Source organism: Phlebotomus papatasi, chromosome 1 (genome assembly GCF_024763615.1).
Source record: "Phlebotomus papatasi isolate M1 chromosome 1, Ppap_2.1, whole genome shotgun sequence".
NCBI classification, from domain to species: Eukaryota; Metazoa; Arthropoda; class Insecta; order Diptera; family Psychodidae; genus Phlebotomus; species Phlebotomus papatasi.
The window spans coordinates 55,380,140-55,399,355 of record NC_077222.1 but is presented as its reverse complement, the minus strand read 5'-3'; the positions used below and the strand labels follow the sequence as shown (position 1 = coordinate 55,399,355).

The window sequence follows — 19,216 nt, the reverse complement described above, 5'->3', positions numbered from 1 at the left end:
TCGCTAGAAACATATGGGAAACATAGGAAATGTCATGCCCCTGATTCCATTGGTTGTATTAGATCCTAAAAGTCATTTTATGGTTAACCATATATATATTGTCAAAAGACATTTATTTGAAAACATTTCTTGAAATATTTATTTATACCTCTGTTATACGTTTATGCAAACTTGTATTTTATTCAATTTTGAGTTTATTGATGTTTCATTCTACATACTCCCCTTGAATTGGAAAATACAAATATGCATTTCCAACGCAAATTGCCTGAAACTTAAAGATGCAAATATAAGAATGTTGGTATGAGCATCTGGAAAATGTGAAAGATTGAAAAAATAAAAAAAAATCGATTGATTTTCGCATTTTCATATTGCCTTATGGCAAAATCAAAACACGCTAAAGTCTCTAGCTAGAATGTCAAATTCAGTGTGGAGACGATTTCATAAAAACAACATTACAATAATCTGCCTTTATGTCGTCTTATTTCTTTTGTATGGATTTTATGGGTGATGGGAAAAGCATGAGTACGAATGTATTGCATTCGGATGAGTTGCCGTGGAGTAAAAAATGGGAATGTGTGTAGCGTAAAAATAAGCCATTTCATCAATAAAACTTATTACGCTCAATCACGTCGCTATTCATAAAGAATTGAAGAATTTGTGAGCAGTTACACTTGACTGTTGCCACGAATGCTGTAAAAATGATCCGAGATTTCCATAAATAATTAGGATGATTTAACTGGAATTTCTACTAAATGAGTTTGTTTTATTTCCTTTTTTTTCCAGAGTCATTACGAACTACTTTGTCGTCTCACTAGCTATGGCAGATATTATGGTAGCAATGATGGCAATGACGTTTAACTTCAGTGTTCAAATCACTGGAAGGTGAGCTTTACATATCAAAAATCCAATTAAAAATTTCGAGAACCCTTTGTAACTGTATGTAAATGCATTTTTTGCAAGTTTATGCTGAAATCGTTATTTTCTTATTCATTTAAAGGCTTTGGAAAATTTTTCTTTTGGGGTTTGATTAATAGCGACAATTTATTCTACTGAAAGATAGTGGTTTAATTTAGAGAAGTTAATTTGTGGGAATGACTTAAACTGAAAGCTTGGTAGTTTCTGCAACAAATCACTTGAAATCCCCTTATCCGATTAATAGTTCAAGTTGAAAAAATCATATGTAAAAGTTCATTTCTAGCAAACTCGCTGTAATAACATTGAGAACTAATGGAGCTTCAAGGGGTTATTATTTTGAAAAGCAACATACCTTTATAAGCTATGAATGAGGCACCATGAGCTTTTCCAATTTTCTTTGAGTTTCTAAATTTTTGAGGATTCTTTACGTTCCTTGGATCCAACGTAAGTTCATCTTATTTCATGATTTCTCAATCATTTTAAATGAATTACAGTAGACTCTCTCTTATTTGGCCATATGAGCCATATAGGGCGAAATTTTTATCCAAATATGGAGAATTTCTGGCTTGAAACTATTTGAAATCCAACGATTTTTTATTCACTAAACATACCAATATTGAATTAACGTACTCCTTTTAATCATTGTGAATTCCATAAAAACCCTTCCATGATAAAGGATGACTAAAAAGAAAGAGGAGAAGCATAGTAAATTTTTGAATTTGTGCTTCAAGAGACAAACTTAACCAAACGTGAAGATTGATTGTCAACAAACTTTTTGAAATGCAACATCCACCTGAATGAGAAAGTACCCTGATAGAAAAAGAATCAGTTGAGCTAGTGTGTACTGTAGTTTATATTCTTGCATTTCAATATTTCAATAAATTTACATTTAAGAATGTGATTCTTTGGGGTGGTATTCAAGTTTCTTATACTATAAGTATCTCAAATGTTTACATCCAATTCCTAGCAAAATTCTAATTTCTAGCATTATACTATTTTACTCAACCTTTGGGCTCGAATATTTTCCATCAAAAAATAAACTGGGGCCCTTAGAACACTTAAAACGTAATACTTACACGTGAGCCAGGTGTGATTTTCCCAATAGAAAAACAAATGTTATGCTTTTGTTTTCTTATGCTGCACCAGATTAAGCTGTAATTTTGCCTAAAAAAGTCAATTGAAATGTAGTTAATTCGGTACATAAAATGGAAATAAAATTTGGAAAATAGCAGAGATAAACATTTTTGGTTAGCATTAGAGATATTTATGATCAATTTTTGATTTTTTTACCATCTCAAATTTAATTCTTATGGCGCTGGCACACCTTTTCAATTTAGTGGAATTTAATCGGTTGAAATTTCACCTCTTACTCTTTCAAACTAAAATAATATAGGGGAAATGCTTCTAATTTTGTCCAGTTTCTTATTTTGGACACTTTGAGGATAACATTGGACACTAAAAATAAATTGATTAAAATGATGGATTTTTATACCAATATTTGATGAATAATGAATTCTATCTAAATATTTGTTCTTTTTGGAATATTTTAACACTAAATACGTTAAAATTTGAATATGATTTGAGTTGAAATTCCTTTGTTGAAAATTCAGTGTGAGCAATTGCTTACGAGAAATATGACAGAACTTCGTGGCTTACTTCAGTCTTATTTAGTTTTGGTGAAGTACTAACAAAGTTTGTTCGCTGTTTTTGAGTGATATTATTGAATATTCATTGAATATTGTGTTGATTCACGTTACTGATGATTTGTACATTTGACCTGAAGTGAGATTTGCCTTGTGAATTATATTTTTCGTGTGAAAAATGGGAAATTTTTTAAGACATTTACCAGTGAGGTGATGATTCTTATTTTGGACAGGTGTTTTTCTCACGAAATTTCGTGAAGTTTTAGCTTTTATGATGACTAGGTTGGACAAATGCCTGGAGAAATGAAGGAGCATCATCTCTACGAAAGAGATGCAGTGAGAAATGCCTTGAAAGGCTCCCGGAAAGGGCAGGATGAGGGCGGAAATGAGCGAATCCGCACGTACTTGGAGTACCGAAGTCAACTCACTTTAATGAATGATATGGAAAGTTTCTGGGCTTCTTGTGACATTCCACGTTTCCCTTACATGACCAGGAAGAGGACTTGGTAAGATTGGTTCATAAAATGAAGAACAATGGGCATCCTGTTGAGGCGGATTATCTGTCCAAATTTGCAGACAAGTTGTAAAAATTAATAACCAAGTTGTCCAAAATAAGAGTCAAATTCACCTCTACATATCAATTCATTTTTAAACGTATTAAAACGAATTTTAGTAAAAATGAGATGATAAATAGCTTGCCAAGTTTCTAAACAATCCTTCTGAAAAGAGAGTAACAAGAAAAGTCAATTAGTATTGAAAATATGGCACTTCAAACTTAGGATATCGATGCTTATATGCAGACTGTCCAAAATTATAAGCACTTCCCCTATGTTTGTCTCTTTCTGTCAAATGAAATTTAAAATTGAGATTGAAAATGAAATTAAAATTTCAACTTTCATTTGACAGAAAGAGACAAACATATCTTATTTCAGTTTGAAAGAGTAAGAGGTTAAAATTTCAATCGATTGAATTTCACTAAATTGAAAAGGTGTGCCAGCGCCATTATATATTGAATTATTTACTGACCAATGTGATTTATTTACTGAGCATTTCTTTAATTTGTTAATTTCAAAAGTTCAAATTGCAACTTTCTACAATTGTCTACTTTTCCGTATTTCCATCTCAAGGGAGCTAACTGCCTTCGTTTTCACAGAAAGAAAAATATTTCCTCAACAAAATGAAAACACACAATTTGCCAAGAATTCACTGACATTGGCAACTTTTTCTTTCGCTTAATGGTACTATTTTCTCTTGTGAGTGGCGTTATCAACTGTTCTGAATTTACTGTGATTTTTTTTCATGATCACACCAATTGTAATTCCCTGATTTGATAAATTCCCAGTTACTCTGAAGTTTCACAGGGTATTTGAATATTTCTAAGTTTGAAAATAACCCGGAATTTTGATGGTCCGGTCAGCTAACTGACCGTAAAAAAAAGATAACTTCACAATCTTATTTTTAAATTTTTTTATTGTGAAATTTTGTACAATTTTTTTTGAAAAACAATTGTAAATCAGTTTAAAATTTTTTTTTTAGTTTTTACCGAAAACCATCCATTGTGAGTAATACAATTTTTTTATTTATATTTTTTTAGAGCTCGGCGTTTAATAGGCTTGAATATTGATACCACTTTTTAAATCAAACTGTCAAAATTGGTTTTAACGGTTTTAACAACTTTTTTGTTTCCAAAATTAAATTTTGAAAAAAAAAATCTGGACGTTATAAGGATTAATATGCTAATCCTTTATCACGTCATTTCGCAAATCCGCGAAACTCTCCGAAACCCAGGATATTTTTCGTAAACGTGAGAATGTCTCGGGAATCGCCGGGAAAATTTTGGGAATTTTTGCGAAATATTGCAAATTTTCTCGAATTCAAGAATCCACGGAAATTTAATCCACGGAAATTCTTCTGAATTCTCTCTCATTTTCTTGTATCTCATCAATGCTCTTGAGTTCATTAGAAGGACTTTCTTCTAGGCAAGAATAAAAGCCAAGTTGCAAGAACTCTGAGGTTGCGTGTAAAGAATTTGAGTTACCATAATCTCCAACGCACAATAATTTTTGTTTTGTAAACATGTTTATGACATTTGAGTGAGACTGAATGAAAGCGAGATCTAGTCATTTCGCTCTCTCTCATATGAAATTTGAAAAACGTGTTTACAAACAAAATTTATTGTGCGTTGGGCATAAGCTTATCTAGAATTTTTATGTTTACTCATAAACCGAATTTGCATTATTTATATATTTTTTTTAGGATTTAGCTAAAGTATTGGAAATCCGCGTTGTTTGTGATGAGCTGCCTGTGGGATGGGAGGGGGGTGTGGAAAGAATTATTGAGCTTTAGTAAGTTGATTGCGCTGAAGTAGTATGCCACACAAAGTAAAATACCATTAGCCATTCCTCTCTGTTCCTTTATCCTATTTTTTCTCCATCAAACTCTTAAGTATATTGAAAGCATTTCCTATATTATCATGTTGGTTGGAGTACTTCAGCGAATTCAAAATGCTCTCTACCTGATAACCTCTTAGCAAATTCACATCATAATAATGTATTACTGAAAGTGTCTATTTTGCAAATATTTTCCAGGTGGCTCTTTGGCCCATTTATGTGTGATGTATGGAACAGTCTAGACGTATACTTCTCCACTGCGAGTATTTTGCATCTCTGTTGCATCTCAGTCGATAGGTAAGCAATTTGAATTACAAATTAATCTTCAGAAGAGTATTTCTTTCGGAGAATTTGTTATTCATAAATAAATTTGCAATTTGGGGGTGCAAAAATTGTTTTTTTTGCTTAAGAAGGGATTGTTTATAGGTAATCGGTATAAGTATATAAACTTTGACACAACTTCATAGTTTAATATTTAAACATTTCAGTGTCTTGCATTAAGATAAAAGTTCCGTCTAGATCTTATAGTCTATGTCTATGGGGTAGTTTTGCTTTTAATTCACAGGATGTAGTAAACTTTTTATTTACCACACTCTTGTATGTCTGAGAGATTTTTGTCATGGTTTCTAATTCCAGATACTACGCCATCGTACGACCCTTAAAGTATCCAACAAGTATGACGAAGCGTGTTGTAGCTATTATGATTTTAAACACCTGGGTGTCCCCAGCGCTATTATCTTTTGTGCCAATATTTGCCGGTGAGTTAATATTTAATTTTTTTTTTTATAATACATTACCTAAACCTCCTCTCTTGGACACAAATACCGCGTTCATCCCGAAAATGCCGTAAAGTTGATTTTTTCGGTCCTTTCTCCCACTCAGAATATGCAAGAATACTTGATGGTTTCTGTATTATTAATGGTGTGTAAATTCCTCTCTTTTTCGGCAAACACCATCTCGCCCTCATGCTTCTTTAATGCGCTGAAATAGGGTGGTATACCACGGAGAAACACAAGCAGGATGTCCTCGAACATCCAGATGAGTGTAATTTTGTGGTGAATAAATCCTATGCCGTGATTTCAAGCTCAATCTCCTTTTGGATACCCTGCACAATTATGATATTTACATATGCGGCAATCTTTCGTGAGGCTAGTCGACAGGAGAAACAATTAGCCTTAAGACAAGGAACTGCCATGCTTATGCATCGGCACTCAAGTTCTGGAGGTACGAATGGTAAGCTACTTATAAGGCTCCTTTTTTTTATTTTCACCACACATACCATATCTAACAAAGGCATACAAACTTCTTTTTAAACCCTCAAGCGGGCGGACAAAAATATAACGTATTACATTTTTATTTAAAGACAAGATAGAAATATTATATGTCGTAAACGTAAAAACGTAAATATCCTAGTAAACAAACTCCAATTTTAGTCTACTGTAAATTTTGCAATTCTTGACAGATCTGAATCCTTGAAGATGTTGTTGAATACTTCAAAAAAAAATTGAGTTTTACTTATAAAACTTTGTATATCTTAAGATAAAAGGTTGGCAAAGCGTCCCATTCTCGATCTCGTGACGATGCTATATATCTCAAAAGTGCTTTTGTATCATTCACTGTTTACCAGTTCACAATAAATTTGAACAGATTCATAAATCACTCAAAGGATCGCCCAAAATGTTTTAGGAGTAATATAATTGAATTTTGGATAATAATCAATATCGGTTTATAACCGGTTCATTATTGATTGGATGTGGTTCAGTTGGGTTCAGTTTTGTCAGAAATTCTAATATTATATTTTTCTATTACATAGCTCTATTGATAAATACGCTCTTTAGAAGCATTTTAACATTTAATTATGATTTCCGAGCGGGGAAATCAGTATTTGGAAATAAAGAAGACGTCTTTCTTCTTTCGATGTCCACTTTATTCTCTCCTTCTTTCTTTTGATACATGATATTTATATGATTGCTCTCCCTTCGATCTTCTTTGTCTTTTATCAGATATCTATTTTTAGAATTTTATGATCTTATGACGATTTGAATTTCGCGAGAAGTACATTCCTATTCAAGGTAATATAAACATTGTGATTTTTTGTCAATTAAACATCAAAGAGTGATCCATATAAGTCGAAACTTTGAAAGATAAACATTCTCAGAAAAATGAATTCTCAGAAAAAATTATATAAACATTTCCACATTCTTATGTCGCGTTGATTCAAAAATAAACTATTTGACCTTGAAAATCCGTTTTTAGTGTTCATTAGGTATAATTCAACGGTATTCAACGGTATAATTCAACGAAAGGGATGGGTGGGGGAAAATTAAGGACATGATAATGTTCCTTGGGTCGATTTATGAGAGGTCTCTCGAAGATTCCAAGTCGCTATCTCTGATCGTTTGAGCTCTGGTCATGGATGGATATACGGATTTACATGGTATTACATGGTATTAACGGATCGGTGAACTAACAGACTAACAAACAACGTGGCATCATTTCTCAGGAATCATCTGAAATGCGAGGATATGTTGGGAAAAGTAGTCTAAAGGGGTAAAAGGTGGAAATTTGTGGGGGAAGGAGAGTGAAAAATCCGAGGGAAATCACATCGCTCTCCCTGTAGAGTTCTCAGTAGAATTTGAAAAAAAGGATTGATTCAATCTCGAACAAATTTTAGGTTTAGATGGTTTAGAGATTAGCATTCATAAACTTTCGTATTATAGTTAAGTTAAACCGTTAATTCGGTTTTTAGCTGCAGCAAATTTATCAGTGTTTAACTCTTTCGTCTCTTTTGGGACTCTGAGTACCCAAAGCAGCATATGAATATTCTGTGAAAAACAATGTTTTTTAATTATTCAGAACTGATAAAAATTCGATTCTTTTGGATGATTACAAACTATAAGGATATCCAAATGTAAAATATTTTTTTGTAGGACCTCAATTAATTCCTGAGCTTAGATATTTTTGATCATAAAATTGTGAAATTGACTTGCAGCATATGCTGCGGTTCTGAAAGTGTGTGAAAGACCTTAAAAACATCAAAAAACATCAAAAATTAAACCATAAATTCAAATTAAAAAAAAATAAAATTATCTTGGAAAATAGGGGCGTTATAAGCCTTCTGAACATTTCATGTATGATAAAAAGTGATTTTCAATCAAATTTGCCTTTTAACTCTTTCGTCTTTTTTGGGACTCTGAGTACCCAAAGCAGCATATGAATGTTCTGTGAAAAATAATGTTTTTTAATTATTCAGAACTGATAAAAATCCTATTCTTGTGGATGATTACAAACTATAAGGATGTTCAAATGTAAGATATTTTTTGTAAGACCTCAATTAATTCCTGAGCTTAGATATTTTTGATTAAAAAATTGTGAAATCGGCTTGCAGCATATGCTGCGGTCCGGAAAGAGTTAAAGAAGTCTTGATAGAAGGGGAAGTGGATCACCTTTAAATTGGGACAGCTTTAAAATTGAGCTTTTTTCTCCAATTTTTAAATGGAACTGGGCCTTGTCGTCATACAATTTAGATTCACAATTGGTTTGTGGAATTAAATTATATTATTAAGAGTTTCAGCTTCATTTAAAAATGAGATAAAAAACACAACTTTAAATGTACCTCAATTCAAAGAAGACCCCATTTGCCATTTTTTAAAGATTCATATTTTTAAGGAGCTATCCTAAACTTCGTGATCTTCCCAAACTTTGTGAAGGGTTTGATACTCTTACTAAAATGAAGTAATAGACAGTAGATTGAAATTAAAGTCTGTAAGTATTTAATTTAATTTACATTTCTTTTGTTCTCAATCTTAAAAGAGTTATAAGTCAGACGGCAAATAGTCGCTTAGATCATTGTTTTATGACTAAAACATATCTTACGAGATAAATTTGAAAATTTACAAAACAAAGTTTATAATTTTTCCATAAAAATAAACTGAGGACTCTGACCAATACGTCCGCTCGAAGGTTAATATTGCAAAGCTCTTCATTATAATTGGTGCCTATTTCCTGTTAAATATAATGCTTGAAAATCGTATTTGAGTTAATTGTCCAGTGGCCATACAATATTACCATTTCACAAAGCTTTAGTAGAATGATAACAGATACTTATTTTTCATTGTGAATATTCATGTGTTCACTATTAATTTAATTTTTCAATTAATGCAATTAAATTTTATCTATATTTCTTCATGGTATCTCCTAGTCATAAAATGCTTTTTGGCTCTTTTATGGTTTTTCATCCTCCGCTTTCGAAATAAAATCCTATAATGAGAAATTGTATTTGTCATGAATTTAAAGCATTAGAAATATTTACTCTGTGACAATTCTCATAAATAAAATATTCTGTATTTGGAATTTGGAATATAAAATATTTAATTGCATTATTTGCCTAGAGAAAATATCGACTAAATTTAATTTTCAATTTACATTTACGTAGGGATGATTGTATGAGATAACTGTATTGATTTTTTTTTTAAATTTAATTTAATTGATGAGCAAATAAAATGCCAATCTTTTAGTACTTCCACAAATCTGGCATATAAACAGTCTCGTTTATTTTAAACTATTTTAAATATAAATATATTAGTATTGTTTGGGAATTTCCTAACACCTGTTGGAAATTCTCGAAAATTTGGAACTGTATTAATTCAAATTAGAGTAATTAAAATTTATGTGATTTATTTGGAGATTTTTTTAGAATATTACAAAATGTTAATATTCCATTATATTTTATTCAAATCAATTTATCAATAATGTCATTGTTTTCAAGTACGTGATGAATAACTTGACAAACTGTATAATGAACACTATTTCTTAATCCAGTTGTGATATAAAAATATTATCTATAAAACACGTGTGGTATTAAATAGCAATCATTTTATATACATTTCTAATTGATAAATTTTATGAAATCTTCTATATTGCACGTCACGTGCCAAATAAACCTCGCTGTGAATACTAATAAAATATAAAATCTAATTTATTTCAGGTGAAGCGCTCAGTGGTTCTGGTTCTTCCAAGGCGCTGACACTGCACGAGGTGGATCTAGATCATACACCTACCAAAGATAAGCACTTAATCAAAATGAAACGAGAACACAAGGCTGCAAGAACATTAGGAATAATCATGGGAGTTTTTATTTTATGCTGGTTACCGTTCTTCCTATGGTAAAAATTACGCATGTTCGTTCAAGGGGTGACTCATTTCCATATCTCACTGATAATGCTATTGGATTTCTAAGACTCACCAGTATTTTTTCTGAGCTTGGTATTTTGGGTTTCTAGAGTTTTTTTCAAAACTTTTTCAGTTTTTTTAAAAATATTTTTAAATATTAATTTTAAATATATTTAAATTTTAAATATATTTAAGTATTCTCATTTATTTTTTAATATTTTTTTTACGAAAGGAATATTAGAAAAAAATCTTGTACTCGAAATTCAGGCAATCGTCAGTATTTTTGGAAACTTTTGTAAATTTCCCGGTTTTTAAGAAAGCTCTTGAAAGTTTTTAGTTACCAGAAATATTTCCAGTTTTCTCGGTTTTCACTAAACACTCCAAAGTTTTTCGTAAGTTTCTAAGTACTCTGATGTATTTCAGTAATTATTCAAAGTTATTCATAAATGAGTTCGGGTTCCGCAAGTCTTTTTGAAAATTGCATTGTTCTGAAGAAACTTGTTTCAGGACTTTCCCGAAGATTTTTGAGACTTCTTTCGTTTCACGAAACATTTCCCTGGAAATTGTTTAATATGAGTCACTCCTTATTTTATCCAATATTCATATTTAAGGAATAGATTGTAATGTATTTGAATTTGCAGGTATGTCGTAACGACCTTGTGCGGAGAAGAAGCCTGTCCATGCCCTGATATTGTAGTAGCTGTTCTTTTCTGGATCGGCTATTTCAATTCAACACTAAATCCTCTAATTTACGCCTATTTTAATAGAGATTTCCGGGAAGCATTTAAGAACACCCTGGAATGCATATTTTGCACATGGTGGCGAAACGATATGTCGTCACTGGATGGAAATATGCGTAGATCAAGTCTAAGATATGACACTCGTACGAAAAGTGTCTATTCGGAGAGTTACTTACGGCCCAGCGCAGTTGAGAGGAGAGCTAGTCAGGCATTGGTGGATAGCTTATAATGACCGAAGTTTGCTGACGGTGTAGCAACAGCAAGTACCGAAAACTTGTAACAACACTGAAGATATTGTATACTTAAATTGAATTTGCAGAAAAAAAAAGAAGAGAAAATAACTATTGAACCACCCTCATAGTCGTGTCTTCCGCACAAAAAAAAGAGAAACTCCTATACCAATTTTTTTGCCCATCTGAAAAATGATTTTTCTTACAAGTAGGATTGGTAGAAATAGAAATTGAAAGGCAGATAATAAAAGAAATTTTCTATATAGAGAAAATTGAAAAGTCACCATTTGTCTGTTGGATAATACTGTTAGTCATGTCTTATAACTGAAACACAGAGAATTTGTGCAGTTTATTTCGGAATCACAATGAAGTAATATAATTTATATTAAATTATTGTACACAATATAACGTGTTGAATTGAAATAAACACACTTATTTTATAGCAAATATAATAGTGAAGAAAAATATTCTTTTGTACTTTGTTAATGCTAATTTGTACCATAAAACTTGTTATTAGATACCTTGATATAGGGAGTAAATTGAAAAATACTCAAGATTTTGTTTTCTAAGTTTTATTTTCTCAAATTTTAAGTAAAAAAAAATCGCGTACAAAGAGACCTACAGTGCGTTACATATCCCACGAAAAAGAAACATGAACACAAAAGTTATGGTATGGCTCTGTATCAATTTAAAAAAGTATACATGGTGTCGCCTTAATTAATAGTTTTGTAACAATGATTGCATTTATGTGTTCACGGAAGGTATTTTGTTTGAAATGAAAATCAATATTGGGAAATGAAAGAGCATAAACATAACTATAAGCGTTGCTTCGTCACCATTTCAATGAATTTCTGAAATTATCTATTCCTATAAAATAGTTCAAAAGTTCCCAAAATTGTTGTGGAAATTTGTTTATTTTTTTTTTAAATCAACTGCTAAATACCTACAGAGTTCTATATCTTTTGAAAATCCTTTATTGAAAATAGTCTGAAAAATTATTAAATTCTATTAAATTAAATACAAAAAATGACGTTTTTAAATATTGAAATTTTTAGCTCTTCCATTAAAAGAAACATTTAGTCAGGGTAGCGTTAAAAAATTAAATTGATATAGGAAAAAGTGTCCATGCTTCATACGATCCCAAGCTTCGTAGTGATAAATTTTTCCCATGTTTCTCAATAAATGCAATTTATCGCACCCATATTTTAAAAACTAGGGAGAATTTCCCAGTTTTTAAAATGAATTGCGAAGTCACTTTTTTTCAGGATCATCGGAAAAATTTATGGCCTCTACACATTGGAGGCAATTTTCGTCAAAAATCACTATTTGTTAATCATAAATCCGGTCTTGAACGAATTTAACCCTTTAAGGACGAGAAGGTTTAAAATTGGGGGTCAGAAAAAGTCATTTTTTCCGTTTTTTTAGAGCGAAACCTAACTATGGCCGTGGGAAAAATTAAATATTTGGGTCACCGGTGACTCAATCATCCTTAAAGGCTTAATTGGGCAATGGTTCTAAATAGCTCCACTTACGATTATAAACTTGTTCAAAGTACGTTCTCTACAGTTGTTTTATGTTTGTTAAAGTCTTGTCAACAGTACGTTCTTCCATATTAAATTATAATATTATACATTGTCAAATTGAGAATAGAGAATCTTTTAACAAATTTTGAACAAGGTTCAGTTGTCTATATTAGAAATTGCTCCTTATTGTATAGTATTGCTTAAAGTTGATTTTCTTTTTAATTTTTTGTTAAGCTTGACTAAGTTTTGCTTGCAAAAGTCTTGAGAAGGTATGAACTCTTTGTTCATGGGCGATGCTCTCCTATTATTACTATATTATCGCAAATACAAAAATTTCAATTCAGTAAACTCTTAAAAGGGCCAGTGATCTAATATGACTAGAGAGCGGAGCTCATTTAGTAGCTCCTATCAAATGTCCTCTTAGAATATGAAGGATTTTAGAAAGAAAGTTACAGAATTCTGTAAAAGTATGACAATTATTACATTTCAAAAATTTGACTGTAGCGCCTAATGCAGTATAAGTTAGATAATGAGATTCATAAATTCAGAATTTTAGTCCTTTTAATTTCGTAATACGATTTTAAATCAAAATATTTCTTCCACTTAAAGCGTAACAGTAAATTTATTTGGTGATAACCCAAATTCCTAAAGCTTCCAACAATTCTTCCGACAAAAAAAATTAGAAAGCCCGGCTATCTCAGCAATGTTTTCATTTACAAATTTCTCTTTTACATATTTTTATGCCACATAAAACAGCAGAATTCCGCATAAAGCATGCAATTCCCTAAAAAAGGATAATCTTTTTGTTTCAATATTGTTAAAATAAAATCTTGGAAAGCCAGTTGCTACCTCTATTAAATGAACCGCCCATTTAATGATCCTAATTAAAATTAAGTATAGTATTTGCTTTGGGCGAAATTCGCCTCCCAAAAAAAAATGTGGATTTTGCATGAGGTTTTTGACTTTAATCAAAAATAATTGTCCATTAGCCTTCACTTATACCCATCTCAATTCCCCTTCTAAGACTTTCTAATCCAAAACCACAAACGTGTTGCAATAAAAGAGTAATTGTAGGCGTAAGTAACGAAGAGAGTTGATAGAAAAATTTAGGGAAACTTTTAGAGTAAAAGAAATAGATCTCAAAGAGTATAGTGGAATAGCGAGTAGAGAGCAAATGTTCATCATTGGCATCTACCATAGATGCTGTATCACCTGAAATACGCTAGAATTTTCTTATATTTTATCTGAAAGGAAAAACAACAACAAAATTATTAAACTATATTCAAAATTGAAATTTTTTCTGATGACATATTCAAGATCTTCAGAGATAGTTTTTAAATAGTTCAAAGTTGTTTAAAGTGAATATGTTTTCTTTTCGTTTATGAAATTATTTTTTTTTAAATCCTGATTGTTAGATGTTATGTACAATATTGTGTATTTATAAAATTTTATACTTAAACATTAAATTGAAATATGTTCTAGAATTTTATTAGACAAAGATCAATGATTGCTTTCTAAATCTTCCTTCACATTTGAGGTTAAATCTCCTGGAAAACAATCAAATGAAATTGTAATAACAGACGAATAATCAATTCTGTTTTCGATTTTTGGCTCTTTGATCTTTCTATCAAGACTCTGGAACATGATTTTCAGGCAATTGAATAAAACATTGTGTAAAATGGAATGTAAAATTATGACGTGATGATGTTAGATTAATGCGATTTGTTTTTGCCAGCAGCCTCCCAAAAAGGAATGTAATTGCTTCAGTATACGTTGAATTATATATAGCAATAATATATTACACGGATAATAAAGTTTAGGAGCTTTTCTAAAAAAAAAATACTAGGGGAATGTTGGCATGGTTCGCACAGAGTGAGCCTTCAAACAACGTAAATTTTCTCTTTATTTGCAAAAAGCTAGTTCGTCATTTCTTAGCCATAAGATAGATCATTATTAAACTCATGAAACGAGATGAGAAATGGTAAGTTAGCTCTTTGCAAACGAAGAGAAAATTCGCATTGTTTGAAGGTTCACTCTGTGCGAACCATGCCTACATTCCCCTACATTAGTAACCAAATATTTACAACATTTTGTTCTAACAGTGTTTGGTATCACATGTAAAGTTCTGCGACAAACTGTTTTATTTTTTTTCTTTTTGGACGTAATATAGAAAACTTTGCCATGCAATTTTCATTCAAATTCAAAATTCAAGTATATTTCCATGTGGCCTGTTTCACATGGTGATGTTCTTCAATTAAAACCATTCAAAATAAAGTTGGAAGCAATATGCATAAAGAAGACAAAACTTTTTTGACCATTTGCATTGACATTCACAAAAACAATATAATTGAAATAATATTCACAGAACTAGACATACGAATTCAGAGAAGGAAGGTTAAAATTGTGTATTGCATCTCATCTTAATTACCTGATTAAAGCTAAGATAATCTGCATGGGATGCAGCAGAATTTCCACCTACATTGTCAAGAAAAAAATGTAATTAACAGAAAAATAATTCTTCCTAATTGTATAAGATACAGAATAAAATGAAAAAGCAATATGTAATAAATGTTGAATGTAAAAAAATAATTAATAAAATTGTATAAAGCATTCAGTGTTAGATAATAAGTGTAAATAGCTAATAAAAATTAAGAGTACTGAAGCATATTTAATTTGAGATATTTAAGTTTTTGACCAATATTAATCATTTGTGTAGAGTGATTAAAATTAGATAAACAAAAAAAATACGTATTAACTGATGAGTAATAATATTTAAAAAAAGAAATAAAAGAAAAAACTAACTATTCTCAAAAGCAAAAACAGAAAGAAAAGAAAATAGTTTAAGAATCAGAAACGAATCCATTTAATCCTTCATCCCACGAGCTTTCAATCGATAATATTCATATAAAATGTATGAAAAAGATTCTCTAGAGACGGTTCACTGGGTGTTACAGAATTTTAACAAGAATAAAAAGAAATCCAAGCGTAGTTCATAACTAAGAGAAAACAAAGAGTTAACCATATAGAGAAATAGTGAAATAAAAGTGGCGTGTAACAATCAAAAAAAAGTAAAAATTGTTATATTGAAACATTAATGACAAAAACTAATCTAGTAAATTAATTTTTCTTGGCTAGAGAAAAACATGCGCATGTTTAACTTGAAGCACTCTGTCTTGAATAATAAAACTGTACGAAACTCTATTTTTAATTGGTGTTCACGCAAAACAAAAAATTTATATTCGCAACGTGTTATAAAATCGTTTTTCACCTAATTTATCCCTATATTTACGGAAATGTTATTTAAAAAGTCATAAAGCTTCTAATTTATATTAAACTTAACTTTATTGTAAAAAAAAACCGAACGCTCAAGACTATTCGTAAAATAGATAATAAATTAAGCTTTACTATTGAGTTAGTAATTGATTGTAAATATTGTTTAAAATTTGAAAGGGTCAGAACAACTAACAGTGTGAATGAAAATCCATGACTATTTTTTTTTACTTTCAATTGAATGAACGACTCCGAAAAGTATAAGAAATCGAAGAATTACCATAAGGAAAAAGCTCAAAGAGTGTTTGTATTTAATGAATTGACTTATAATTAAAAAAAAAACCAAAAGAAACAACAACAATTTTAATACGAATCTACTGAAACTAATTTATACAATGACTCTCTGCATAACATGGTTTTGCTCAGTTGATTTATCTCTCTTATGTAGCCTACAATTTATCACAATTATTTAATTAACATCGAACCAAATAAAATGCATTGTGACACACTTTTATATGATGAAAAAATTTTGTATAATAAATAACATTTTGATAAATTAATTGTAACATGAAATGGAGATGTAGGGAAAGTTGAAACCGAAAAAACAATGTTAATCATGTGAAAAGCCTATATTCTAATGAGGAAATAAATTATATAACTTATTTATTTTAGGATTTCATTTTGTAATATTTTTCCTATACAGATATTTAAAAAAGAAGAAGAAAAAATTGTTAAACTATGTGTATGTATGTAAATATTATTTACTTTTTTAAACAAATATCCTTCATCTAGAAGAATATATAGAAGAAAGTGAAATAAAATGAGTTAAAAGTATATTACGGTATGTTTTTATTGAACTTGATTTCTTGAGAGTTCCTTTTCCCTTTAGATCGGAGGTTTAGCCATTAGGTTTAACTTCAATAATTCCGTAGCAGTTGAGGTTTTCGGAGAGACTTTTATATTTAAAGATATAAAGTTAAAGATGTAAAATAAGAGCTATCAGTCTTTCAATAAACACTTCTAAATCGAATAATGTACAAAAATTGCCAAAATGGTGCAGTACTTCAAAATAAGGAAAATATTATTTATTTTTCTTTTACAATATTTTTTCTTATATTTCAAATTAACATATTGTTGCATTTCGTTGGTGTTAGATTTTTCATTACCAATTTTAATGCAATACTATTTGTTGTAATTCTTTTATATAAATTTAAAAAAATACAACAACGTTTATCCACTTAATATTTAAATACATTTTATCCAAAATAAAACCAAAACAGTCGTTACGATGTTTTATACTAAACCTTAAAGATACTTTTTATGTTAAAAAGTTATAATTTCATGAATTTGATTCAAGATAACTGAATGGCTTCCCCCAACTTTAGCTCTAAATCGAATTTGCATGCATTCCGAGTTAGCTCACGTTAAGACTCTCACCTGCATAAGCCGGTTAGGCTGTCCCATTATTCTCCATTTAATTTCGTTTTATAAAATTTCAATGTAAAATTAGTTTTTAGATAGTGAGTCAATTTCGGTAAAAGAACATTGTAAATGGACAATCAGGACAATCTGCATAATGAATTCTTTTAGAAAATCTTTAAAGTATCAACTAATTGAAAATTGTTGAAAATCAGGTAGGGTAAGTGTGCCAAATTTCGGCATAGTTGCATGCAAGCGTCAAAGTCTCAAGTTTGAAATGGAATATTTCAAATACAAATTGATTTTTTTTTTTGTTTTTCTTCTTAAAGAGTGTTGCTTGGAACCTTGTAAAGAGTTTGCCGTCTTTATTTACTCTAAAATCATTCTTATACATTTTAAAATGAATAAAAATATAAACATAGCTTTGGTGCCCTATTTCGGCCACCTCATTCTCATAGTTCCTTGCCCTTCGGGAATTCTTCCAATGTCTTTGTCACGTCATCTCGTTTGTCGAAGTAACATTTTTTGTTATTCTTTTGCATTGTATTATCTCTAGAGTATGTAAAATCTAAAAGTTCATGGAAATACGAGGAACAAAAAAGGTGGCCGAAATTGCAAGCTGGCCGGAATTTGGCACACTTACCCTAAATCACTTTATCAAAAAAAATCGAGATAAAGTATTTCCAATTTTCAGCTCAATGAACTCAATGAAAAAAAATCACTTCACATAAAAGATTCAATTTATTGTAAATAATTTATCTTACTTTAATGTCTATATTAAAAAATTACTTCCAAAACTATGCTTTGTGTAGGGGAAAGTGCCCATGCTTTGCCCAGTCCCAAGCTTCATAATGACAAATTTTTTCTTATGTTTCCGAATTAATGTGATTCCGCAGTATATTTCAAAAACAGGATACTTTTCCCTAGTTTTTAAAAGATTGGTGCGATGAGCAAAATTTATTTAAAAAACATAGAAAAAAATTAGTCTTTATGAAACTTAGGACCGTGTAAAGCACGGACACCCTATTTTCAGAAAAAATTGTTTAATTTTACCCCTGTAATTTTAAATAATGGGTTAATCTTTGTAACCCTGTTTCACAAGAAATAATTTTTCCTCCCAAATGAGTAAACAAAAAAGAGCAAAATTTTGAAAATAGTTTGAAAAAGGTTATTTAGACTCTGTGTTAAAATCTATTAAATTTTCTTTTTATAAAAGATTTCAAAATTACAAAAGATTTCGTATGATTGAAAAGTATCAATCGTATATAATCCTATCTCAAATTTCGCGTATGACTATTAAACCTAACGTCTAAGTAAAAATTTCTATCTAATGTCTTTTAAAACAATTAGATTTCCCGATAAGTGTTAGTCTTGCTAACTATATGACTGAGATACCAAGCTTTTCAAGTTTCATTGCAAAGTTAACGACTTACCTTTAGTTTTTAATTAATTGCAAAGAGCAGAAACCGAAGAAATCAGAACTAATATTTTCTCTACTGCATAAAACAGTATCATCTGAAGATATCAACGTAATATTTATATAATGTGTATAACCGAAATATATAGTGAAGTCTGTGAGTGAAACGAAGTCAAATAGAGGAAAATCCATCTATAAGTTTTATGTGATATACCTTTTCTGTAGATAAATTCTCAATGGTATGTTAGATGAAAAATGTAGAGTTTCAATATAATAAAGCTTTATACCGTGAAATCTTCTAGTCCATTGGAAAATTAAGGCTTTTGTCCTGGAATTGCTGAAGAGATTGCGAAGAAAATGCACCAGTGAAAGTGCATTTATATTTCGCATGAGAATTCATTGAACCAGAAAAGCTCACTCAAATGCAGCATATGGACCTTTCAAGTAGATATTCCACAGCGCCTAAAGTGGATTTAAATTTTAAAAATAATATTGAT

General features: G+C 30.3%; 1 protein-coding gene across 7 annotated transcripts in view; it reads left to right on the top strand.

Moving 5' to 3' along the window:
- The window catches only part of LOC129807452 (octopamine receptor beta-2R), an 81,917-nt gene extending 65,200 nt beyond the window's left edge, over nt 1-16,717 (top strand). For 3 of the 7 annotated variants that reach the window (XM_055856742.1, XM_055856757.1, XM_055856750.1), the window contains 6 exons: nt 784-882; nt 5,147-5,245; nt 5,585-5,706; nt 5,939-6,181; nt 9,936-10,113; nt 10,762-16,717. In XM_055856742.1, the coding sequence (XP_055712717.1) occupies nt 784-882; nt 5,147-5,245; nt 5,585-5,706; nt 5,939-6,181; nt 9,936-10,113; nt 10,762-11,089 (1,069 nt within the window). In that variant the 3' untranslated portion in view covers nt 11,090-16,717. The remainder of the gene's footprint in view (nt 1-783; nt 883-5,146; nt 5,246-5,584; nt 5,707-5,938; nt 6,182-9,935; nt 10,114-10,761) is intronic. The other 4 variants (XM_055856766.1, XM_055856774.1, XM_055856789.1 and 1 more) reach the window with 2 other exon arrangements.
- The last annotated feature ends 2,499 nt before the right edge of the window (nt 16,718-19,216 follow it).